The sequence below is a fragment of the Toxotes jaculatrix genome, chromosome 2 (assembly GCF_017976425.1).
Source record: "Toxotes jaculatrix isolate fToxJac2 chromosome 2, fToxJac2.pri, whole genome shotgun sequence".
In the NCBI taxonomy this organism is placed as follows: Eukaryota; Metazoa; Chordata; class Actinopteri; family Toxotidae; genus Toxotes; species Toxotes jaculatrix.
In genome coordinates this window covers 8,070,584-8,097,628 of record NC_054395.1, presented here as the reverse complement: position 1 = coordinate 8,097,628, position 27,045 = coordinate 8,070,584, and the positions used below count along the sequence as shown (strand labels likewise).

The 27,045-nt window shown below is 40.7% G+C and overlaps 1 protein-coding gene across 1 annotated transcript in view; it reads left to right on the top strand.

The window, feature by feature from the left end:
- The window catches only part of LOC121192792 (plexin-A1-like), a 205,640-nt gene extending 179,348 nt beyond the window's left edge, over positions 1-26,292 (top strand). The window contains exons 21-32 of the mRNA XM_041054679.1: positions 211-308; positions 737-895; positions 2,202-2,268; positions 7,620-7,766; positions 8,393-8,552; positions 10,376-10,479; positions 10,585-10,681; positions 12,143-12,333; positions 14,068-14,237; positions 15,885-16,097; positions 18,477-18,627; positions 20,301-26,292. Coding sequence (XP_040910613.1) covers positions 211-308; positions 737-895; positions 2,202-2,268; positions 7,620-7,766; positions 8,393-8,552; positions 10,376-10,479; positions 10,585-10,681; positions 12,143-12,333; positions 14,068-14,237; positions 15,885-16,097; positions 18,477-18,627; positions 20,301-20,396 — 1,653 coding nt within the window. The 3' untranslated portion in view covers positions 20,397-26,292. The remainder of the gene's footprint in view (positions 1-210; positions 309-736; positions 896-2,201; positions 2,269-7,619; positions 7,767-8,392; positions 8,553-10,375; positions 10,480-10,584; positions 10,682-12,142; positions 12,334-14,067; positions 14,238-15,884; positions 16,098-18,476; positions 18,628-20,300) is intronic.
- Positions 26,293-27,045: the final 753 nt, after the last annotated feature.

The following is a 27,045-nucleotide window of genomic DNA, read 5'->3' as shown; positions in this document are numbered from 1 at the left end:
ACTTTAAAGACTCTGTTGTTCCTTGTCATTGAAACAGCTAGCAGTTCTTTTTAAAATTGAGGATGGTAAAAGGCAGCTTTTTTTTTTTCAAGAATTAAAAAAAAAAAGATATGTTCCTAAACAAAGAACAGAAATGCGTGCAGACAGAAAATTGTTCAATACTCCCAGCACTCTCTTTCATGACTCGTATGTCTTTGTGTTTTTTCTCAGGTCCAGGCAAATGTTGAGAAGGCTCTGACGCTGTTTGGCCAGCTGCTGACAAAGAAGCACTTCCTGTTGACGTTCATACGAACCCTGGAGGCACAGAGGTGTGTCTCTGTCTTTCTCTCTTCGTTTTTTTTTGGTCAGATTGATATTTTTTGTTTTTAGCATGAGAGAATGATTGGTCCTTTGGAAAGTGTGCTATTATCACCTGTTTAATTTTACAACTATGACATGAAAGGCTGTACTTTGCCTTGGGTTAGGACTATAAAGGCAAATTTATAAAAGGATTTAAAAGCATTTATCTAAAATGAGCGTAAAGCACTTAACCAAATGCTTTATGGCAAAACAGAGTTATAACACCATTTAATTAAGATTAAATGTGCATTAATATTTGAATGAACTGTGAAGAGGTTGATGATGTGCATGTATTTTGATGAGCAGCTGCTTTAGATGTGACTCAACAAAAGCTGGGGGATAGCATTTGTTAAATATTTATATCATATTTTATTAAAGCGTTTCAGTGTATTTCCAGGTCATTTTCAATGCGCGACAGAGGCAACGTGGCATCTCTGATCATGACGGCCCTGCAGGGTGAGATGGAGTACGCCACCGGAGTGCTGAAACAGCTGCTGTCCGACCTGATAGACAGAAACCTGGAGAGCAAAAACCATCCCAAACTGCTGCTCCGCAGGTGAGGAAGATGTGCAAAGACGGGGAACAAAGAACAAACAAAGAAGGAATGAGACATACAGTTAGAATCGAATCGATAAACACAAAGATAAGCACAGAGATAACTAGGTAGAAGGATGAAGAATGAGAAGCCCAAGAGACAGACAGAAAGACATGAGGGGATGGAGACTTACAGTACAGTTTGTTCATATAATCCGAGTGCCAGGATCTGTCTCTCAGCTGCCTCATCCACTGTTTGTGGTCCAAGTAGCAGAAGAAGAAGTAGTAGAATACCAGAAGAACTACATATTGTTAAATGTTTGTTTTTAATGAGTTCCTGTTTTGGGCCACCCCTTGTGAGTCCAGCCACAGCATGGACACTGCTAGCTCCACCACTGATCACTGAGTCTATTTTTCCCATTATTCTCTATCACACATCAGCTAATGGTAACTATAGGTGTTATGAGTGCCTTAAAAGTTCTGAACTACTTTAAAGATTTCTCCCTCCACAAATGAGGCAGCAAAATAAAGCTCTGATCTACCACTGCTTTACTGATGTGGGGGAAAAAAATCTATAATGAGGGATTCTCACAGACTGAGACTCACTGTTACCAAAGCAGTTAGTATCATTTTTCACTGGAAAAATAGATCCAGTCACAGATCTGGACAAAGAGTGGACATTTGAGGTGTGAGCAGAGATCTGGGCTAGTCTGGTCTGTCCTTACTCAAAGGGTCCTGTATCAGGGTTATAGTGCTTTATTTAGGCGTCTATAATTTCTAAAACATTTGCTAAAATATAGAAATATATAAAATAAAAATATATAAATATGTATTTTTTAACATTGGGAAAATAGAGACAGTGTTTTGTTGATACATTTGTAAGAAATTAACTCTAGTTAATTTCACCAAAGGTCTTTTAGTCAGAGCACAGCAGATCAGGTGAATTTACTTACTTATGTGAAATTTGTCCACAGCTGAGCATGTGATTCGACATGAACTGTACAGAGAGACACATTCTCAATAACAAATAAGTAGTGAAATAATATTTGCTTGGGTTTAAATCAATCAAACATTTTGACAGGTCAAAAAAGAAGTGTGCTTCATTTAAAAAAAAAAAAAAAAGAGGAAGAAAAATAATTTTTTAGCCCCAAATTATGTAGACCTTTTCAAGAATCTCCCTTGATAATTAAGAGGGAATTATAGACCCAAAATCTCTGCCGTCCATGCAATTGGTTTGTGTTTTCATAATCATGTTACTCAGTAATTTGTAGCTTTTCTTTTTAATGTTGTGTTTTGTTTTCTTCCTTCCTCTCCTCTCTGTGTGTCAGAACGGAGTCTGTTGCTGAGAAAATGCTGACCAACTGGTTTACGTTTCTCTTGTACAAGTTCCTCAAGGTAAGCCCAACAACACCAACGCATGATCGTATAATGTCTTCATTCAGGCTGTTTGCTGTGTCTTTTAAATGCTAAATAATAGTCATCAACTAAAGTGGATTTATACTGTGCAATGTTTTTAAATGCATTTACACTGCCTTTGTGTTACAGAGTTTTATTAAATGCCCCTGGCTTATATTATTTCTCCTCCGCATTCATCTCACTGTGGTTATTAAAAGGTTTTTCTTGTTTCAGCCGCATATTTTCTTGCCGTACTAGTGCAGCGATAATCAAAGCCTCCCAGCAGCATGCGTTTCTTCTCCTCTCAGTTGTTTTAATGTCCATTTCTTTAGTCCACAGATCCTCTCCACTCCCATAATTTCACTCTTGCGGCTGACACGTTCTCTTCCCTGATCTTTGTCTTTCTTTCAGCTCACATCTTCTCTTCCTCTGATCTCTCTTTCATCTGTGTCATTGCTGTTGTCATTATTCCACACTCACTGTCCTCTCTGCCTTAAGGTCATTTTCCTCACCAGGGGGTGAAATGTCGTTCGAGCTGTCCTCCTGTCCTCCTCCTATTTTTCTTGTGAGCTGCCTAACAAGTACATTTTTCCTGCTGTGGGATCAATAAAGTCTTATCTTATCTTAAATGGCATCATAATCCTAATCGCATCATGAGTGCAATGTGATCATTATTATAGTCATATGTTAATAAAATAAAAAAGCTGGGTGGTTAAACTGTAGAGAATAACGTGAAATTGGGTGACATTGTCTCATTTTGGTGATTATATAATATACCAAGCATTGTTTGAGTGCACACATGTATAATGTGCTGACAGTGTATGAAAATACAGCTAAACTGCTGCTTAAATCCCTTTTTCTTCTCTGTTTATTTACCTAGAAAATAATAAAAACACAGTGTCCCTGACTTGTACACTGCTGATTTATAGTTTCCACTGATTGTTAGCAGTGTAGAAATCTGAGCCTATTCATTTCCCTGTGCAGAAAGAGCCATCATTATATGCTCAAAATGTAAATATCAGCATACAATTAGGGAGCCCTAATGAAGGCGGTATGCGGAGGAAAGGCAAATTTCGTAGACAAGCAAGCAGCAGCCGAGCGACGAAGGCGGAAAGCCGAAGCCGAGGCATAACAGTGTGATGTATGCGCTCTCTGTCTCGTTAGCAGCAACCCACCTAATTGGCCCAGATGCTAACAATGTTCTTAACGCATACAGCAAAGGAAGGAGGAAGGAGGAATGAGAAAGAGAGAGAGAGAGGGAGAGAGACAGGAGGGAGGAGAGGAAGGGGTTAGAGGTGGGCGTCAGAGGTGGAGGGGGGAGTGAAGAAGAATAGAGGGGGGACATGACAATTAGGAGTTAAGATGAGGAGAGGGCGAGGGGAGGAGAGGAAGGAAGGAAGTGAGGGAAAAGGAGGTAGGAGTTAAGGTGTAGAGTAAGGGATGTAAAACAAGGAGCGAGAGAAGGGAAGAGCATTCGAGCAGCGAAAGAAAAAGGGTGAAATTAAAGCAGACAATGGAGAAGACATTGGTGGAAGGCAATCCTCTCCCCTAGAAATAACATTTATATACAAATCATTTGCAACAGCAAATCAGCAAATACATTTTGTAGAACATAACTGTGACTGAATTGCGTTTCCTATTAACGTAATGAGGATGTGTTGTTAATTCACATATTTGTGTCGCAAGTCGCAAATATGTTGATACTGAATGTGTCATTAAAATGTTCATAGACAACGTATTTGTTTTCCACCACAACATCCACCAGTAGTGACTGCAGCATTATTACACTTTTTTATGGTTGTGTTTAGACTCTCACAGCTCTTGGTTAAGGTTAGAGAAAGATTTGTGTTCTGGTTTAATACAGAAAAAGTTCACAGTGACTTCAGACACAATGTGGTTATTTACATTTTACCAAAACCACCATCTTTCCCAGACTTTAACCAAAGTACTTCTGTTGCCTAAACAACAGACAGGACTCTGGGTGCAAACTCCAGTCCTGCATTTTGCACACCCACCCTCCACCCCAACCACTTCCTGGTGACTCTGCTGCTGTTAAATAATTGTAGAGCTTCGTTCATTCAAACAACGTTGCCTCTGAATGTAATCCAGCCAGCCGTCACGCTGCCACCACAGCGTAACTGGGAAAACAGTTTAGTTGTAAATGATGTAATTTCTGGGAGACAGGGTTGTAGCAGGAAGGTTTTTGGTTGAAAGAGTCAGAGAAAAGAATCAGGAAGGACAAATGAAAAAGAATGACAGAATAAAAATAGCATAATAGTAAGAAGAAGAAAACAATCCCAACATCAGTTATCATCAGTTACCTGTGTTGTTTTGTCATTGTATCCAGAACACTGGGAATATTAATTTGTAATTATCAGGACGTAGCTGCTCAGTGCTGCTGATATGGTGAGATAAGTGGAGGAGATAAAGCAGGAGATGCAGGGATGGACAAAGTGCATAACAACCCACAGTAGACGTTAAGCAGAGTGGAGAATGTTAGGTGACAGAGTGCAAGAGCGAAAAAGTTCTCAGCAGGAGAACGAAACAAGAAATTTTTGTGCCTAAACATGACCGTTCCACAGCCTTAACCACGTTTCCTATTGTTGCCATAGCGATGAAAGTCCAGTATGTGTGCCCCTGGTGTGTTGCTGTGGCTTGTATCTAAGGGCAGGGGCAGACTACCTATAGGACTGTTTAAGTCAAAGGACTTTTTGCTTTTTTCAGAATCAGATCTCATGAAACAAAGCCAGACATTGACTGAACAAAACCTGGAACTACTCCCTCAGTCTGATGTGACGGATAATTTACTGTTATTGTTAATAAAACCCAAAAGATTAGTATCATATACATCCTTCATATTCCCATCATATACAGGATCCACTTTAGGAGGAACCTATAGTGTGTCTGAAAGATGACAAAAAATAGAGGGGGAGAATTTAAGAGTAAAGAGCTGGTGTGGAGTCTGGTGCCACAGAGAGACAGAGAAGGAAAAAGCACAGAAAAAAGGAGCGTGCTGGAACGAAAAAGCGTTGTTGAGTGTGCTTGAAGGTGAGACAGATAAATTAGTACTTTTCACTGTTCTCATCTGGACCTCATGCATCTCCAACAGACACACACACACACATAGTCTGAAGTATCTCCCTGAGCGCTGCACGGCCGATCATTAAACTCTCGTCAGGATGAGTACTGGCCGTGATGTGTCCTCTCTCTCCCCTCTAAACTGTCGCTACTTCAGTCGGGAGTGTTTTCCTAGGGCCCAAGTGATGACTAATGACACTATTGATTGGCAAGTGTCTTTGATGGAGGGGAGAGTGGGAAACATATTTATAACATCTGTGTCTAGTCACATAAGCTCTCAGATGTAAACAAGGGGAGAGACCTGAAAAGATTTATATAACGCTGTTTTCAGCCTTTCAGTCCCCCAGACACAAAGAGACAGAAAGAAAGAGATGTTTACATAACACCACAGTGTCCTTCACATTTTGAGCCTTCATTTCAACGAGATTTTAAGGTCTGATTTCTAAAAATCTGTTTCTGTATTGCACCACTTGGAGTAAAAATGCGTGTCTATACTTTCTTCCTCCTTTCCATCTGCATCTCAGAGGCTGGAATCTGACCATTGCTATCTATATATCTATATATCTATATATCTATATATCTGTATATCTATATCTGGTTTTAAAGATCTGATAGCAGTATAAGCCAGTTCCAATTTGTTTGACCTGTCACTTCACGGTGTGATCGCACAACAAATCTCACATTGAATGTGTGACTCTAATACTCCTTCACTGAGTAGAGCGATAGAAAACAGATGCAAAGTAAAGGGGTGTGGAAGGATTCATGGGGCATGGCTTCGTGAGAGGGAGCAGAAAGCGTCACAGCACAAGTAAATGACATGGTGGCTAGAGATCATTTAATGGTTTTAGTTTTTTAATCTGTGCTCTTTTCTCTCATTAGCTTCCCTTTGCAGGTGGTAATAGCATTTTATTGGAAAAGAAACCTGTTTACTTTTTGACCTGGAATCCACATCAGAGAGTCACAGCTCTGTGGGGTGTTTCTGCATGCCAAGACAGAGAGCAGAGCAATTTAACTAAACTTTTAAAGTCTTACATATGGGTTTGGAAATAGACTATATTTATTAATTTATAATATATTAATTTATAAGAATGTTATGCAAACCATTACTAATGACTAATTTAACTAAAGAGTGTGGGAAAATTCTGCCAGTAAACAATGAAGGGGAAATTTACTAAGCGTGTGCAGCCCCTTTTCTTAGGCACTTAACAGTCAAATTGCTTTTGTCCTTATTTAGTAAAGGGCCACGCTGAGGTTTGGATAATACAGAAGGAAGGTGGCATAGGCAGAAGTTGCATGTGGGGTCTCATGCAGCATGTATTTCTGTTCAGAGGCAGAAAACAGGAGGAAGGAATGGAGATGAATACAGAGTGCTGCTCTGTATGAGTCTGAAATTTAACTTTCAGACACAATTAAGGTTTGATTTAAAAGATTTCACACCTGGGAAAAGCAGGTGTAAGAGGAGTGAGAAAGCGAGAGAGAGACTGAGAGTGAAAAATGCAAATTAAAAGATGCATAAAGTTGGTTTACCGGAGCTCTCGTCTGAGCACCACAACAAACTGTTCCACAACATTTTGTTGCAATGGCCTTCTGCTTGTTTTTCCCAACATTTAGAAGCTGAAGATGACTTTAGGCTTTTTAATTAATACTTCCTAATGTGCAGCCTTCTCTTGTTGGATGAATGCACACTTGTAGTTGCAAAAGTATCTTCTCCTCAAACAGTATAACAAGTTCAGTGGCAGAAAACACTGTCATGTGTGGCTCATTGGTCTTTAGACACGCACAACACGTGTCAAAACAGCCCGTTACCTTATTTAGTGGCACTATTAATCAGGTGAACTGCGACTAGGCTCATTTATATCTAGTCTTAGTAAACAGGGCACTAAAATCAAAAAATAGCACTGATACAAAACTTTAGCACCTCTGATGGTAATCTGTGATATAATCTGCAAGAGGTTTTAATGTTCTCCTGAGTTTTGGCAAATGCTTTCATAAACTGGCTTTAAATTGAATGATTGTTAATATTTAAATACTGTAATTTAACTCATTTTTACTTTCTTTTCCCCCGACCAGAGGGTCATGACCCCTGTGAGATGAGTCATGAAGAAAGACATATTTTTCCTCTAATCTTTGCTTTTTTCTTGTTGTGAATTGCTGAACAGTTTTCCCTCTTCAAGCCTCTAACGTTTTATTCGAATGAAAGCATTTGAGGAAGGAAAATCCCTTTTTGGTTGAACTGCTGGCAACTCATCTCTTTCTGTTTTCTCCCTCACTAGGAGTGTGCTGGGGAGCCTCTGTTTATGCTTTACTGTGCCATCAAGCAGCAGATGGAGAAGGGACCCATAGACGCCATCACAGGAGAAGCCCGCTACTCCCTCAGTGAGGACAAGCTCATCAGGCAACAGATTGACTACAAAACACTGGTCAGTAAACTCAGTGTGTCTTGAGACTTGTGTGTGTCTGCTTTGGTCTGAATCACTGCATGAAGTGTTCAGTTTTAGTCACATTTGACGACGATGTAAATTGAAAGCAAATTACAAATAATCACCAGCAGAAATGTCGGAGTTTCCCTCTCCTAAACTGATTTGGAGTCTGCTGTGGAGAGGGATTTCTCCCAGGGGGAACATGAAGCTTCAGCATCAGGTGTTTTTGTAGAGAGAATGTGATCTTTCCATGAACCGGCCCGACTACTGCTCAGCGTTAATCATACTGTCTGTCCAAACAAAGCCCTTCAGGTTTGGATTGGAAGCATACAGACAAACCTAGTTGTCTGCAGGATCTGCTACAGTTGTTTTGGTCTGCACCCAAGTGTGAATCCTAACTTATTATTTTCCCAAACAGTCGGAACAGACTGTGGAAAATGTCCAGCTTATAAAATAGCTGCTACAAACAAACTAGGTGTGAAAATGCTCTCAGGCACATTCAGAGGCACCTAAACAATCATCTAAACGTCTGACTAGCTGGCAGTGGTCCTGCAGTGTTCATACTTAAGCCTGTTTTCTTTTGTGTTCTTCCATCTCCCTTTGTTTCTACCTGTTTTTTCTGCCAGACGCTGCACTGTGTAAACCCAGAGAATGAGAATTCCTCCGAGGTGACAGTCAAGTGTCTGAACTGTGACACCATCACTCAGGTCAAAGAGAAGCTGCTTGATGCTGTGTACAAGGGCAGCCCCTATTCACAAAGGCCAAAGGCTTCTGATATGGACCTTGGTAAGACATACAGTGCTGTACATTCATGTGTATTTCAACTGTATGAGATGCGCATATGTATAATTACTGCGGGTGAGAGAATGCACTGCAGTTTAAGACCCTGTTTTAGCTTGAACACACTCCCTTTACATTTTACACATGATATCAGATCCAGGTGCTTGTGTGTTTTTTTTTCCAGCCCAGCTTAGATGAAACACTGCCCACTTCCGTAAGGGGTTAGGGTCGAGCATTCTGTCCTTCTGTCGAGGCTTTTGTCATACGTGGCCGTGGTTTCATCTAAACTGGGTTGGGAAAAAAACAATGTACATAACCCAGACAGCCAAGATGGCGGGCCATAGCCACACTTGTCAGAGGTAATGGAGAGTGGCAGAATATGGGATGTGTCTGATGGGGGAGGGTAACACTAACATTGCCAGTGCGTGTACTACAAGGGGTGACTGAGAAGTTTGTGGCCTAAGGTATAAGGAGTCCATTTTAGAAAAACCTGTGACATTTACACACTTAGTCCCACATCGGCATCTTGGACCTCCAGAAAGTGGTCCACAGCAGAGATGACATAATCTTCTCTGTCAAAATGGTGACCACATCTTAGTTTTGGAAGAGGTAGTAGTCTGAGGGGGCAGATCACATCAAATCAAGACAAGGACCTCCTTGGATGATACTCCCTTGAGACAGAGGTAGCAGGTGACTGGACAGAGTTGATGTTCACTGTCTTTCTCAGACAGTGCTGACTTGCAATACCAAAATAACACAAAAGTTATTGAGAGTCATCTCCTCCTACCTTAGGCCACCAAACTTATCAATCAGCCACTATCACACTCAGTCTCTTTGCAAATTTCAAATCCAAACTCCCCACACTGCTGAGAGTTAATTCCTGCTGATGTCTGCCTCGACTAGGGGACATTACCCATCAAAATGAAGGTGACGTTGCCTTGTTCAGGATGTGGAGTTCAAGGCAACAGTTCACAGATTTTTACAAGTTTTATGAAGTTATTATTTATTGACTCTATAAGTGAAGCTGTAATGACTGCTATAATCTGAGAGTAGATCAGCTAACAGCCAGATCAGTTTATAGTATAATTAAACTTGCATTAATTAATTTTTAGCTTGGAGGCAGCACAGCAACCTGTAAACACAACGTTCACCAATTATTACCTTTTAAAGTTGCTAATTTACATACCCTGCAGACACAGCGTAACAGCATTAATTTGGAGTCATGTACCAGTTTGTGAGGAAAATCTCTGGATTTTTAGCTGCTAAATGCTTCACATGTTCACCAGCTAGTCACTAACATTTTGCCATTTAGTGATGAGCATGTAGTGTGCCGAGTTTATCAGTGTTTTGCTGAGAACAGTTGCCTTACGCTGCTGGCAACAGGGTTGATGAGAACCTTGAGAGTGAACCAGAACAACTAAAGGTTCAAGCCTCCAAAACCAAAACAATGAGCTGAAAGATGCTAAAGTCTGAAATGCTCCATGGAGCTGAGGGGAACTACAGAGTAAGATGAGCTATTGTTAATCTAAAAATATTGATTTGAGCAGATTTAAGTGACTACATATAACATCATATTAACATCATATTAACACACTCCAGTCTGCAAGTTGTGCACATTTGTGAATAGTTGACATTTTGATATTTTCATGTATACTAACCTGAGCTATGAATGCCACTTAACTCTTAAAACTTAAGATAATTAACATGAGAAACAGTTAAAACAATATCTGATATATGTGTTGGACAAAAGAAACATACACACCAATACTTACAAATAGAGTTGCATTGTGTTTGTCTGGCTAAACCTTTGTTCTTCCCTCATTTCAAAGAATGGCGTCAAGGTCGGATGGCCAGAATCATTCTGCAAGATGAAGATGTCACAACTAAGATTGACAACGACTGGAAAAGACTCAACACACTGGCTCATTATCAGGTACACAAGCACCGACACGCACTCAACACAGGCACAAGCAAGAGTCGACGGCTAAGTGGGTTTCACGCTGTGAATATTTTTTTTGGTATGTGTTTTGTTGTGCAGGTAACAGATGGTTCAGTCATCGCTCTGGTGCCAAAGCAGAACTCTGCCTATAACATCTCCAACTCCTCCACCTTCACCAAAAGCCTCAGTAGATACGGTACGGCTCCCATTCTCCTCCTCACCTGATTCTATTTAAATCATTCTGTCAATGATTCCCATTTCTCTAACTGCCTACCTCCCTCCGCACCCTATAACTCTCTTTCATTCGGTCTTTCTCTTTGTTTATTGTGGCAATGATTGGGCTCCATTCGTTTTTTTTTTTTATCCTTTTTCACCTCCCTCTGAGTGAATGGCAATCCTTTTTATCCATTGCTATCAGCCCAGGCCAAGGCTATTCCACAGCTATTTTCAAGCAGTGCGTAAATGACAGGCATTAAAGTAGACACCTCGATCCCCAGCTGACAGAGTGAAAGAGAAGAGAGAGAGAGAGAAAGGACACCTGGCAGTCAGATAGATAGATAGACAGAGGCCCAGCGTCAATATGGTATACTTCACCAGAAAATTAAACTATGTAGAAGATAAATTAGTCTGTAATGAAAAACTGGACCCTTGTCTGTTACTAAGTAGGTCATGACCCTCACATTTACACAGCTGCTATAATTGCCACTGGTCTGTCTGTCTGGTCAAGTCTTGTCCCAAGGCAACCTGGATTTCCATGACAAAAATAAAAAACATCTGGGGAGAATTTTAATAATCTTTTGTGTGTGTGTTTATGTGTTCAAGAGAAGTGTTGCCTCACACTAAATGAATTTTAAAAATGTTTGCTTTTTGGTTTGATTGTGATCATGTGGGGGTGTGTTTGGGCTTTGAAGTGTGTGTGTGTGTGTGTGTGTTGTGTTTATGAACAGACGTAAATGTTGGCCACCAGTGGCCATGATAGGTTTGGAATCAAAGCCACTCAGCACCCCGCTGACAAGAGCAACAACAGCACTCGACGCCACCCCACTCAGCCTCTTTCACTTTTCTGTCCTGTGCTCTCCCATTACTCTCCATTTCACCCCTCTCTCCCCTGACCTTTTTGTCTCTCCGTCCATTTAGACCACCCTCCGTCGTTTTCCTGTCATCTCCCCCGCATTCACTCACTCCCCATCCTCTCTGCATCCTTTCACCAACCATAAAGGGACTTCAACATGCATCAGCATCTCTCTCGCTTTCTCTCTTTAATCTTTCCACCTCTTCTGTCCATTCCATATCACTCCTTCCCCAGGAGCAACAGCTACTCAGCAGATAGTCTTCTCCGTCCGTGCACCTCACCTCCCTGGTTCCTTCTCTCCCCTCGATCCTAAATGGAACAGTCACAGATATGCATCTCTTTGCGTCGCTCTAATCAGCTTTGACACTCACACCATGAATAATGAAACCGACACAGCTGATAGAGAAAAGAGGAGGGGAGAAGATATTAAAAAATACACTGTGTTTCTGGGTGATTATTTGTCGGGTAAAATGGTCCAAACAAAGACAGTTCTTTCTTTTCTTTTTTTGTCCACTGAATCACAAAGTTTCTATAGTAAGCTGATTGATTCTTTCTAATCATTCTGTCTTGTGTGTCTGGATTCAGAGAGTATGCTGAGGACAGCCAGTAGTCCAGACAGCCTACGATCCCGAACACCCATGATCACCCCTGACCTGGAGAGTGGCACCAAACTGTGGCATCTGGTGAAGAACCACGACCACTCGGACCAGAGAGAGGGCGACCGAGGCAGCAAGATGGTCTCTGAGATCTACCTGACCAGACTGCTGGCTACGAAAGTAAGACGTAGAAGAGTAAACTACACCACAGTGTTTAGAAAGTTGATTCCAGTCCACTAGGAACCACCGGGGGACACTAAACCTCCCCACTGAAACTGAGTCTAATGGAATCTTTTCAGCATTATCAGCTCTTTAAGGCAGCGTATACACACACACACACACACACACACACACACACACACACACGTATACTTTATACTATACTTTATATATGCACCGTTCAGCCACTTTTAATATTGTGGCTGATTGGTGTATAACCAGACCCATAAGCGCCCCCCCTTCATCTTGGGAACTCTTGCAGTATGAGCCAATCCAGCTGTCTTTCCCTTTCTCCTTCAGTGTCTCTCAGTTCACTGTCTCTTTCCTAATTGCACGAGGGGGAGGGAAATATAGCAATGGGCAGCAGTTACAAGCGAGCCGGCTTTTCAATTTCCACTCGTAATAAGAAAAAACAGATTAATAAAAAGTGGGCTTGTGGTGCAGAGTGCAGGGAGGCACATACAGGAGGTGTCAGGAGACAGGTAATTTGTTGAGGGATTGAAGATTTGGCCATGCATGATGAAAAAACAGAGAGGCAAATGCAATTGAGGAGCTCATCTTGTCCTTGTCTCTCCATGGCTGTCTCTCTGTGTCTGTCTGCCTGGGCATCTCATCTATGCAGATCTCAGTACTTTGATCCGCGACTGGGACAGAATTCATTCCTGTTCCATTTCACGAAGGCTGACTAAATACGATCCCCAAACATTTCCTCAGTAATAGATTCTGCCAGATGGAGAAGTCAGGGAAACAAATGTGTTGTTAGGGAAATTCACTTAGCTACATTTGATGTAATTATGTTGAAGCATTGTCATTGGAGGGAAGCACCATCCAGATCCGAGAGCTGGAGTTCCTGTTTGTGATTCTGCAGAGCTCAGTGGGCAGAGCAGAGAGGCGCAGTCACAGAGCCAGATTTATCACTTTGATTCCCAGTGGGGCCATTCATACTAAAAATGTACACACTTATAGCCCATTCAGATGCTGTGGATACAAGTGGCTGGAAATGGTACACTGTATTCTGTCACACAACACTGTCAAACTATGTTTATTGCCATTCTCTACCTTCTCATGAGATGTTCCTCTTCTCCTCTGATTAACAGGCAGATTTGAAACTAAAATATACCAGCTTTTTGGTTTTTGGGTGGTGTTTTTGAGGGCGGTGGGTGGATTGATCATGAATGGCAACACAAAAATGCTCAACACATTAATGGCCAAAATCAATACTAGTATAATACAAAAACAAACAAGAAACATTCTAAAAACAAAGGTCAAAGTGAGTTTCCATAATAAGGAAATAGGAAACATCATCTGTATTAAAATGAGACAAACTGCCTACAAAATAATGTGAACCCTTAAGACCACATGGCACAGAAAACAATTCCAACAAGTTATGGTGTTACAGTGCGGTGTATTCTGACTGTGTCATGCTTTTTATGTACCTTGTTAACTTGTATTAAAGCTCCAAGGTTCAATTTATTCATCCACAAGAAAATATGGAAATTGCAGTACTGCTATTCTTATGAACCAGTGCTGATTAGCAACATTGGAGATAAATCCAAAACTGCAGATAAACACTAAACTATGTTCTATAATAAAATTGTAAAACATTATAATGAGAACAATTCAAACAACTGTATAATAACAAATTAAGATTAAAATTAAATTCTCTTTTTTTTCTCCCCTCACCCTGCCATTCAGGGTACGTTACAGAAGTTTGTGGACGACCTGTTTGAGACCATCTTCAGCACGGCCCACAGAGGCAGCGCGCTGCCGCTGGCCATCAAGTACATGTTCGACTTCCTGGACGAGCAGGCCGACAAGCACTCCATCACAGACTACGATGTACGACATACCTGGAAGAGCAACTGGTAAGTGGGAGAGATAATCTCTTCTTACCTGTAGCAACTGAAAGAAATGATTACATGGATGTACCGTATTAGAGAAATTGGGTACAGTTTCCAAAATGGCAAAATATCAAACACTGCCTTATTCCAGCTTTTCAAATGTGAGGATTTATTTCTTTTCTTTGTCTAATATGATATTAAACCAAATATCTTTGGGTGTGTGGGTCAGACAAAATGAGCAATTTCATGGCATCACCTTGAGCTTTAGGAAATTTCACAGTGCCTTTTTCACTGTTTTCTGACTTATTTATTTACAGCCCTTTATTGGACCCAACAGTACAGACTGTGATCTTTCAAACAGTACAATGAGTTTCAATGTGTTATACATAATTTTACATTTGTTCCTTTTGTAATGGATGTATTTTCTGAGCCAGATGACATTCTGTGACCTGCAGCTTCAACTCTACTTACTACCCCAGTGTCAGTGTGTTTCTGGAGGCTTGGTAATCACTGATGGACAATGGACTTAGTGGTCAAAGTGCATTTAAAATAGCCTTGTAAATGAGTACATTATGCAATGGGATGGTGATAATGGTGGTGTTATATAGCCCATCTGCTAATGTCTGAAATGTACAGATCACTGTGAATAAGACCAAACCTTTGCACACCAAAGTCATTAAATCAATAAAATCTAGGTCTGCAAAATGCATGGAGAATTGAAATAGTTGCTGTGTCGGATATTTGGCCATAATTTACTGGATGACTTAATAACATTTTCAGACTAATATTGCAGTATTTGTTTCCATACATTATTTATCTCCATTTATTTCATTAACAGGTTTTGCTGTATTTGCACAGCACTGAGATGATCTTTTTATAAAATTCTGACCCACGACATTTTCTACCAGTCAGCAGCTACATTGCCTGAGGGCCATGGATCGCTGACAGTCATCATGCTGATGATCACACACACACACACACACACTACTACAATTCAGTGTCTTGCTACAATACAGAAAATTATATTTTTTACTTATCTCTTATTTATTTCCAGTGATGTCCTGATCAAGTTTTTTTGTCTCTGATTCCAATCCAGGATCTGCCAGCAACATTTATTATTTTAACCTACGTCACAGCATCGGCTAAACACTAATTTCCTAATGTTTATTAGGGGCGGAGCTGTATATGTGTGTTTTTTCCACCTCAGTGTCTAAACTCAGAGTAACTCACTCAATTAATATTTCACGTTTTCGCTGGCTCACATTGTGCAGCGGGATGCTGCACCGTAGAGGCCGGCTGTCTTAAAGGAGACGAGCTGCAGCACGATCAGGCTGAGGTGGACACAGCAGATCACATGAATGAAAGCGTCTGATTTTGATCTGTGTCATTCAAATATGCCTGTGAAAATGAAAATGCAAAACAAAGTATGCAATTAGCTTAAACAAATAATACACTTAATTACAAATACAAAATAAATATAAACACAAATTATTGTACCTTTATAGGAGTAGCTCCCCCCATGTCATCATCCATTGTGATATGAACAATAGTAAATTAAGCAACCGAAGCAAAGCATTCAATCACCTTGAATGATGGTGACAATACAGGCTATTGCCAGTTTACATTTAATTACCGTGTTTCTGAATTCATATTTCCTCTTTCCCTCTCCAGTCTTCCTCTGCGGTTCTGGGTGAACGTGATCAAGAACCCCCAGTTTGTGTTTGACATCCATAAGAACAGTATCACGGACGCCTGTCTGTCCGTGGTGGCCCAGACCTTCATGGACTCCTGTTCAACATCAGAACACAAACTAGGAAAAGACTCACCTTCAAATAAGCTTCTCTACGCTAAAGACATCCCCAACTACAAGAACTGGGTGGAGAGGTAAGACAAAGCTTAACCCAATCAAACTGACACTTAGATCAATTCAACTCAATGAGAAAATCCCATTATATCCACAGCAAGAGTGTCTTCAGAGAAAAATGAGTTGTAAGATCAACATTATTACTCTTATTACACAATATAAAACTGTAACTGTGAAATAAAAAGAACAGAACAGGTTGAACTTTATCTGGTACTAGCATTTAAAGCATTTCACTGAAGTCAGAGTACAGAGTTGGATTAAATTAGCGTTAAGCAATCACGTCTTGTAATTACAGCAATCTCGCTCCAGGCTTATATATCTGTGATATTTTAAACTTGGCCTTGTGAATTCAGGTCCAGGACAAATAGTCTTTGATTTTCAAACCTGTAAAGAAGCAAGTAAAGAATGGAAACATGCAGGAGAATAAAGGATTTGTAGCAACTCTTTGGCCTCTCTTTCCAAACAGAGGCTCACTGAAAAACATCCTCCGGTTCACCCTGTATCTTTTATTCAGTGCCAGAATGTTTAACTAAAGTCAAGATAAGTTAAAGCCCAGTAGCCTCTAAGTAGCTTTTCTACACTGCTACTTCCCAGACTCTTTGTTCGGCAATGTGCTTTGCAGCTTCTCCCTCAGCATGTAGTGATGCTGAAATTTTTCTAATACCCAAATTCCTAAGATATCGTGTTTACAGGGCCAAACATCAACCGCTGATGGGAATGATTATATGTAAAACAAAAGAATTTGAATAAGGATGTTAGTTAAAAACTAAATGCAATGTCCAGAGTACATTCCCTCTTTCCTTTTGCTTCTGTAGCTCTCACATGTTTGAACAACATACTTAAATGTGCTACAGTAAGTCCTAAGGCTCGCAGAGAGCATTTTGAGGCAGGAATAGGTAAGGATTTATAGGTGAGGGTTAATTGGGTGCAGTTAAACCTCGTTTCTATTATGCCTCCTAACCCACACTCAACCCCGGCCTTCCCTACTGCAGTAAACCTTGAGATGGTTGAGATATGGATTCTGCAGACAGGTTCGGGTACAGCTCAATATTGGGATATATTCTCTATGTACTGTATTGTTCACTGCTTGCCTCACACTCACTGGGCTTTTTGCTCTTCTGCTGCAGCCAACAACACTGAGTCGATAATGTGAAGGTTGTTGTTGCTCCTCGATAAGTGCAAGTCAACGCTCAGTCAGCATCAGGGACTGTACAGAAATTATTTTGATGGGGGGGTGTCTTGTGTTTCTTTTTTTTTGTTTTTTAAAACAAGGCTAAGAAAAACCTGCAGTCTCCCACCATATAAAATAATATATTTATGGCAAACATAACAACTGACTATGCAGCCAGAGGAAAATTTGTGGACGGGCATCTGACTTCCCTGATTTCTATTTTATTTCAACAATACTGTTTTCAACAATTTGGGGATAGATTGTGTGTGTGTGTGTTTGTGTGTGTGTGTGTGTGTGTGTGTGTGTGAGAGAGAGAGAGAGAGAGAGAGATGCACCGGTTGTATGGTGATTTATGGATTCAGTGTATTCCTGCCCCAACAGATGAAGTCTACATTTCTAAATTTCAAAAGGACACTATACAAAATATTATAGGAAGCCATTTGGAAAGCTGCTTCCAGTAATTAAACATGGGACCAGGAGAGGGAAGTAGCATTTCAGTTAAAAGAAAGTAAATAAATACATAAATAAATAATCTATCCGTCAGTTTTCTTCTGCTGATCCGGTGTCAGGTCTACTGAGGTGGCTGCAGGCTAAGTAAGTCCAGGCCTTCGTCTTTTCATCAAGGTTTCCCAGCTCCTACTGGGGGACCCCAAGGCATTTCCAGGCCAGATGAGATGTATAATCTCTCCAGCGTGTTCTGGGTCTACCCTGGGGTCTCCCACAGGTTGGACAAGTTCCAGGAAAACCTCTAAATGGAGGCGCCCAGAAGGCATCCTAAGATGCCCAGACCACCTCAGCTGTCTCCGTTTGACACTGCTCCACACTCTCTGAGCTGTCTGAGCTCTTTACCCTGTCTTTAAGACTTAAAGACTGGCCAAGGCCATCATTATTATCATCGTTATTATTATTATTAATAATGTTATTATTAATAAAGTTATCTGTATGTGCTACCAAGTGATACACAGTCCACTCCTTAGCTCTACAGGGCAGTAATGTCTCTAATATGTCCATTTGTCCAGCCAAAGTGCCCTTGAGCATGACACTGAAACATCAGCCAAAGTACTGAGCATGGAAATGTGAACTGTATCAGTCCTTCAGTGAGAGGACTGGTCACCAGCTGCCACTGTTTGCATTCAGAATATTTAACAACCCCTAAGTCCAGACAGTAAGTCAAACATTGGGATGGAATACAAATGATTCTTAAAACTCCTCTTGACCTCTCTTCCAGGTATTACTCCGATATCTCCCGTATGCCAGCCATCAGTGATCAGGACATGAGTGCCTACCTAGCAGAGCAGTCCCGTCTGCACCTCAGCCAGTTCAACAGCATGTCTGCGCTGCACGAGATCTACTCCTACATCGTCAAGTACAAAGACGAGGTGAGCTCCCACTGGACGTGGAGTGGAATCAAACAGAATACAGCATTCGAATCATTTGATAGCAGGGTGTGCTGTTTATCACTCCCAGCCTGACCCCTCCTCCCCCTTCACTTGCCTTGACTAATGCCATGAGGTCATATTAATTCAATTACACTGATAACCAGTCCACATCAGTCCAGGCTGGAAGGTATTATCACCATTAGGATGCACATTTAGGCATGAGCTCAACACATTATGGACCTAATGGAGCTTCACTGAATTTATGTGGTTTAATGTTGTTGTTTTTTTTCCAAAGACCTGCATGCACACTATCCCACAGCTGCTGCTGGTTGATTAAAACTTGACATTTCTGCACAAACCAGGAGTGCGTGGTTCATCTGTTAAAGGAACGGTTAATCATTTTAGGAACTATGCTAATCTGCTTCGTTGCTGAGAGTTGACTCTCCGGCCTGTATGTTGAATATGAAGCTTTTGAAAGGATTAAAGAAACAAGATATAACATGTTAATCAGTGAGCTTTAGAGACACTGGTAGGTGGATTTTATTACTTTTAGACAAAGCCAGGCTAGATTATTCACCCTGTTTCCAATCTTAGCACGAAGCTAATCTAACCAGCTGCTGGTGATAGCTTCATATTTAGTGTACAGACATGAGAATGATATCAATCTTCTTATCTAACTATTGCTTTATGTGGTCAAGCTGTACATGTCAAGTTGTACAGAGTTTAAGGCAAAGTCCATTTGTAGTGATTTGCTTGCAAATTAAAGTGTGTGTGTTATTTGCTTCTGCTGAACGTGTGTGTGTATGTGCTAAATGTCCTATTTTAAGTGGCCTGATAAGGTAACCTTAAATCTATTCCATGCTCCCTACTCTAACCCATTAAGACTGTGAACACACACAACTGAAATGACAAAGAAATGTCCCCCCAGCTATTTAATCTTCCCTCTATCTCCTTATCCCTTCCTCTCTCCTTCCCTGCCTCATTATCCTTCATCCTCTCCATCCCTTTATTTTCTCCTCCCATGAGTCACTGCGGCTCATATCCCCCTTCTCAAATTTTTACCCCCCTCCTCCGGCTTCTGATGGACAGCCATACGTCCTCTTCAACCTCTGCTATCCCCAACTTTATCGCGCTTTTATGTGGTGAAAGATAAGTTGTCTCAGCCTCTTTCCCTCCCCCTCCCTCCTCCTCTCCATCCCTCCACAGCAGCAGTATTACAGTAGTTATGCTGGCTGGCTGCAGGTGGCTCCATTCAAACTGAATGCTCCCCTTCATTACAGCCTATTATCCAGATGCAGGCAGCTGCACAATCCCCGTCGCCTCTAACACATGCCTTGACCTTACATGCACACTAAAAAACATGCACATGCATAAATGTACACACTCACATACGGATGCTAATGCACATACACACAGCATCAAAAGAAGACAAATGCACAGATAAATATAGCCTTTTTGCACATACTGTACCAGCTCCTCCCTCCCTTGTTCATGCTACACAAATAAGACACCAACAAACTCCCAGTGGCTCTCAATATGCCATTGTGGACATGCCACTAGTTCTAACACCTGCCCCTCTAAGTTGTCAGCGCCAGTTTAAAAGAGTTTGCTGCGTGCTACAGGATTGAAAGAACTGATAATATAGTTTAATCTTTCTCCAAATTTGTGTCCAGATCCTCTCAGCATTACAGAAAGACGAACAGTCGCGCAGACAGCGGCTACGCGGCAAACTGGAGCAGGTGATCGACACGATGGCCCTAGCTAGCTGAGGACCAGCCAATCACACGTCTCGGCTAGCGGAGAACTGGCCAACCAACACGCCTTCCCTGACAACCTTTGATGCCCGTGACATTTTGACCCTCGACGTTTTGAAGTCTGTCGTCTCACCCTCACAAACATCAACCAACAGCAGCAGAAAAGACTGCAAGGACACAAGCACCCAGCAGCAGCAGCACACTGGAGAGACAGCAGAGTTTGGAACTAAGGCCCCGCCGGCCGGGTTGGCTTTTTGTTTTTTTGTTTTTTTTTTCCTTTCTGAGCCACCGACCCTTCCATGAACAACCAAATCAAACGGACCCTCAGCCTCAACAGATAAGGACCTCAGCTCAGGAGAGCGTTTATTTTCATCAAGGCCCTCATCACATCTAGAGTTGTAAGGGAGCAGCAGTTGGGTACTTTGGCCACAATCAGGAGCGGTACATGCACAGTGGTGAACAAAATCTCATCTAGCTGGAACTGATACAGAGCTGAAACACTGCAGGAAAGGTACAGGTCACTAGCTAGTAGCTTTCCACAGCCAAGGCCAATAAAAATCCAGGATATGTTATCTCAATACTTGATCCCTTTCCTTTTTCTGTTGCTGTCTGGCACATGAAGGTCAGAGGTCAGGGACAGCTACAGAGCAGCAGCCATGGAGCTGGCAGAGGTTCAGTGTGTTGCTCAGAGACACTGCAGCAACGTGGATGCTTCGCAGCACGTAGGCTGCTGCCACTGCAGGGCAACCGGGAGGAAGGACTTTGCAGGGAAACTCTTTCTCCACTACTGACTCTCCAACTGTCTAACTACAGGAACTCCACTATAGTCTAACAAAGGACTTTCTCAGTTTCACAGCTCTGCATTTGATTCGTTCTTGCATTCGATTCTGTTTTTTCTCCCCCCCAAAACTGCCTACTCTCCCCAGTGCTGTGCCACTTGTGTTACTGCTGAATTTGCACAACAAAGCTAAATCAAAAGAGAGAAGAGGATATATGAATATATATATATAGATATATAAATACAAACCTTTTGTTTTTAAAACAAATGAAAAGTTGAAAAAAAAATGTTTTCCATTTTAATGTACAAAAGATACCTTTGAGAAGAGGATTTGATATTTCCGAGATGAAAAATAACACAAGGAAAAAGTCGTCCTGTGCCATGTTTTACTTTGAATGTTGTTTAGTGCAAAGAGACTTCTTTTCGTTAGATGAAATGTGCTATGATGAAAATGTTGTCATGCTTACTGACTGAAAGTGAGAGTTTAAAAATAGGTAAATGGTTAAAAAAAAAAAACTATATAAATATATATATATATATATATATATATATAATTACAGACACTTTCTATATTGAGGTCTTGGGGGCTGTTGTGTGCTACATCTTTAGCTCCATAGGTAGTGAAAAGACAAATGATGTCTGGAAGCGACCTGTGAGCCGACCGACCTGCAGTGGTCTTGTGTTTGTTTTGAAGAAACCAAATACACTAAGGCCTGGTCAGCAGATTTAGAAGAAACAAAAACGTAATTTCTGTGGAGGCCGGCCTCATTGCTCTGTGGTAGCTGACAACTGTTGAGGCATTAGGCAGTCATTTAAGATGAACCCTGGCACACCGTGCTCTGCAACTTCTTGATCTTGTTTCATAGACTTCCCCTCTTGTCTGAAACATTTTATTAGATGTGCCATCGAAAATGAAAGTTAGTTTTGGTGTGAAACAGAAGAAGGTGAAACTGTGTTGTCTAATTTTGGCTTGTTTTTTTTAGTCTGCAGTGACTGCGGTAAAAGCTAAAGGTTCCATTTTTGAAATGTGAATGTGGTTTATGAAGAGATAATGAAATGTAGCTTGATTTATGTGAGTGTTTTTGTACCAGTTGAAGGCCTTTTTTTTCATTCTGTGGTTTTATAGGGGTAAAAAAAAAAAAGTTAAGTACGTGCTGCTCTACATTAACTTGCAGTGCTTCGGAAAACGTGCATTCATAAACAAGACATTCCTTCCTCCTTTGACTGTAAAAGGGTTACAAGACTAATAAAAAAGGCTAGAAAAATACAGAAAAAAAGATTGAGAGATGTTAAACAAACCAGGGTAATATGTGCTTTATGCTGTCACCCATCCTGTAAGAAGCAGAGGAGACACATCAACAGCCAGATCAGACGGATCTCTGTTTGTTTGTTCTGACAACATAGAAAAAAGTGATGAAAAAAAAATAGGTTACAATGCATCAGATGCAGCTTTCAGAACAATACCACTTTAAAGGAAAGAGTTACCAATGCCTTGAAGTCTTTTTCTTTATCTTCCTCTTCAGCAGTGCTTCCCTCAGATTTCTTTTCCTGCGGTAGAGTGGTAAGGCCTCTAACCAGTTGACACTAGAGTCTTCAGTCCACTTCACATGGCATAGAGCTAAGAGCTATTAAGCTACATCGGGAACTTTGCAGATCAGGGACGTTGTGAAAGGCCTGGTAGGTTTATTTAACACTGGAAGTTGCTGTAATGCTTTGAGTTATCTTTTCAGCTGGACAACAAGCCTTCACCAAGACAGTTTGACAAGAGGAAACAAAGAGATGGCAGTTATAACTTTCTTTCTTTGTTTTTTCTTTCTTGGTGATGGATCATTACGATTGCAGTGAGTGCTGCTCTTCAGTACAGTCCAGTGGAGCGAAGCGAAACTCTCAAGCTTTCCGACACAGTAGCAGTCCATCTGCAATGAGACCTGCTGACACTAGTGTTCTCATTCTCAGACAAATCTGTATTGGAAAAGATGCCAGTTTAAAGCTATCACACACTTAGACATTTCTCTGATGGGACATGATCATTAAAATGAAATTATTTATTCTTAGTTTAAGTTCTTAGTTTCTTAGTTTAGTTTAGTTTTGAATTGTAATTGAAAGTGCAGTAAACAGCATGGTTTGTGATGCTCCAACATTAGTGTCACAGTTTTTAAACTAAGGATGAACATCTACAATCAAGGGTGGTTTCAAAAAAAATATCAGTTCAAAGTAATGGAGTTGGCCTGAAGTAATTGTATATGTGTGTCCCACAAGTTTAATACATGTTCAGGTTGTAGTGACTAAATCAAAGACCATCAGACTAAGTGTGTTAGAAACGCTTAAAAAGCACCAGATGGACTACTAACTGACAGATCCCATGTGATAATTGTTCAGTCACAGCTGTTTTACAGGATGAAATGAAAGTGTGATATTGCCTTTGGTGTAATTGGTTTTCAGTCACTCACATTTGTGGTAAATTTATGCTTTAGACCCTTTGGATTGTATCTTTTGAGCAGCAATTCCTCCAATCTAATCCACATGCTTTAAAAAGCTGGAAAATAATAATGAAGTCTTTATAAGAATGAGTTTGAAATAACCTGAGTTATCATTTCATGTGACAGTAAGGCACCGGTAGGTACTAGCCACATCATGTTAGCTGCTGCAGATGTGGTGAGTACCTAGCTGATATAATCTAATCTAAAAGTTGATCAGAATGATTAATGAATCAAAGGACATTTACCAGCTATACCACCATAGAAATGAACAATATATATTCCCTACAGCTGGGACGTCATGTTTGAACTATAAAAATGTAATCCATTCCCTGACAGGAAGTAACACACACGTTTTTTGTAAATTCTTTAGCCAACTCCACTTTTGTCTGCATCCTTTAACACTGACAGGACGGTAACTATTTTTTCAAATACAATTACCAAACCTGTATCAACCCTCGTGGCACCAAACCAAACATTGCTGTTGTCATGTGAAAACTCTTGATTCCAACAAACGTACATTACCCTTAGATAGATTAAGATGTTTTATGAAACCCTTTAAAAATCCAGTGTACATTTTATTGTAGTTCAAACTAAGATGCCATGTTTCCATGTGAGAGCATAAACGTGTTTGGACCGAATGAAACGTACTGTATGTGCTTTGATACTTGAACCACTGATCTACACAGGGTAAAACAACATACAGGGCGGCTGACCAAAGCTTTCTTCATCTACATCAGGAGAACAACTCTGTGACAAGAGATTATCTTTGATCCATCTGCTTTTCAGTTCTTCCACAAAGGGACTTTAACACTCAGTTAGTCATTTAAAACCCCTCGCTGAAGGTATTTAGTGTTTGTCTTTATGCTTGATGAATGGTGAAATTGAGACGACGTTACTTCCATGTACAGGCACTCATTTATACATTTTGTTCAATTTAAATGAATGGCTTATACCGTCTGAGGACGTGGACCACTGCGTTGATGTTTGACTGCTATTCACTCGCTCAATTGTTCTTTTGATGAAGACTTGTAAAGATGATTTTAGTGATGTGGAAAGAGTAATGAGGCTTAGTTAGTAAGCCTCATGGAGTACTTTGTAGGGTTTTAAAAAGAGAAGAAAAAGGTCAGAAAGATGGCAGGATAAGCCCCACTGGTGCTTTTGTTTCTTAGCTTTGCTTCTTGTTTTCTGCTTCACCACTTGTTGGGGTAAAAGATGAAAAGACTTGGGCAAGGCAGAGGAAGTGCTTTGAAGGCCGTGGTACCGCTTCATTTTCCATTCCTTTGCATCTTTGGCGTTTGGTTTTTCCACACAGAAAAAGACAGTGATGAAGGAGGGAGAAAAAGGTGGAGGGAGAGATTCTCTCAGCAATTGACCGACGCAGAGCTGTTCCCCGTGCCTTGTCTCTTCCCATACTGAAAGTTATGTATTTTTTACATTTACTTAAGAGTGTGATTCAAGGTAGGTGTTAAAAATTGGCCATAGAAATATATTTAAATGTACATTTTGACAACAGTTATTTTAAACTCATAGTAGGAGTATGGCTTAAGGCGTATTTTGTGAATTTGTGAAATGTTCTCATTAGCTTTCTTTCTGAGGGTGAAATGAGGAGACTGATAGCTATTTCTTGTCTGTGTGCTAAGTACAGAGCTGGAGTCAAGATGTGTTTAGCCTAGCTTAGCATAAAATATGTAAGAGCTTGCCTGGTTCTGTCTGTAATAGTGATGTTATGTCCACGAGTGATCTGATTCTTTTCAGCAGCTTTTGTGATATGAGCAGTGGGAAGTCATGAGTCGTGCTTGGTGTCTTTACAACGGACTGGGAAAGAAATTGAGCCCTGGACTTATCGGCTGTGACCTACCCGGCCCTATTGAAACTTGGTTGGATTTTTTTTTTCCTTCAGGCAAAGCCAGGCTAGCTGGTCAGCTAGCTAATTAACACAATACATCTTGTGCATTTAACCTTTAAACACAGCCAGAAATCTCGCGGTTCGTCCCTGCTTCTAGTCTTTCCACTAAGCTAACCATATCCTGGTTCTAGCTTCATTACATAAGAGTGGTATCAGTCTTCTCATCTGACTCTCAATAAGACAGTGAATAAGGACATTTCCCAAATGTCAAACTATTTCTCAGAAAATGTTTTCAGCAGCCGACATTTTTTTTTTCTTTTGTTACATTCTGAACCTATTCTTTAAATTTATTCTGAAGTTTATCAGAAATGTACTTATTTTTTGATATGGGCTGCACCCACAGACGTGACACCACCTCAGACCCATACAGGCGCACCACCACACAACCTTAATACACCCCCCTTTCATCTGCCATGTTTGATTTGATCCCCCTCAACAGCAACACTCACGGGTTTTTCTTCCCTGCAGTTCCAACTCTTCAGCTTCCTCACCTGCTGAGTTCACTTTGATTAAAGTACATTTCAGAGAAGGAGTATAGGATGTAAAATACCTTCACACACAGATTAAAGAGGAGAGAGGTAGAAATACCTAAAAAAAAAATACCTTAAAGAGTTTTAATACTTTATGAATTCTGATACCTTTTTAAGAGTTTCAGACTTGAAGCTGCTGTGACAGGTTTTGGCTGTTTCACGCCCGTGTAAATATCCTGCTCTTTCCTATTTTGCAGATTTATTACGTGTAAATAGACACGCATCAAGGAGAGATTAAACATGTTTTTGCTAAATCTGGCTCGTCTGATGTTTTCATTTCCACTCCCTGTCCCTAGATACCCTCAAAGTTGTGGATTTGAAACTTTTAAGTTTATCACAAGTGCACGTCACCACAGGAGAACTTGAAAGATCAAAAGCAACACTTATGAGACTTAAATGTTATTGTATTCTGTGTACTCTGGAAAAGCTGAAACCACTGTTTCTGTTTGATTTCCCCTCTGTTTTACCGCCGTGATACTGATGAAGACATTGACAAAGATGAGAAAGAAAATGCTAAGCCTTGATTTTGCAGACTTTACTGTCAGAAATCCCGTCCTGATGTGAGCCAGGAAGGTGCAGGGCACAGTTTCCAGAGTACAGTCAACCAACCATATCAGCTCACTTTAACATCCATGTGGAAAAACTGAATTTGTCCCCAGTGAGTGCCAGACCAGTGAATCCTTAAATGGCACTGTCAGATGTGAGTGCTATGTTGCAGTAATGATGCAGCAGAAAATAGGAGAATCTCCTTGGTCCACTGAATTTGCTTATTCTGTAATTCTTTAAAAACGGCTAGATCATCATGAATGTAAAAAAATACAGTATGTCAACCACTGAGGTCAACTCAGTGGAACGAAGGTCTAAGAAAACAGTAAGAAGACATACATGGCTGCGCTTACCTTCTTTTATACTTTGTCAAATTTCCTGTCTTCTCTCTTCCTGTGTTCTTTTTAGCCATGCCAGCAGTATG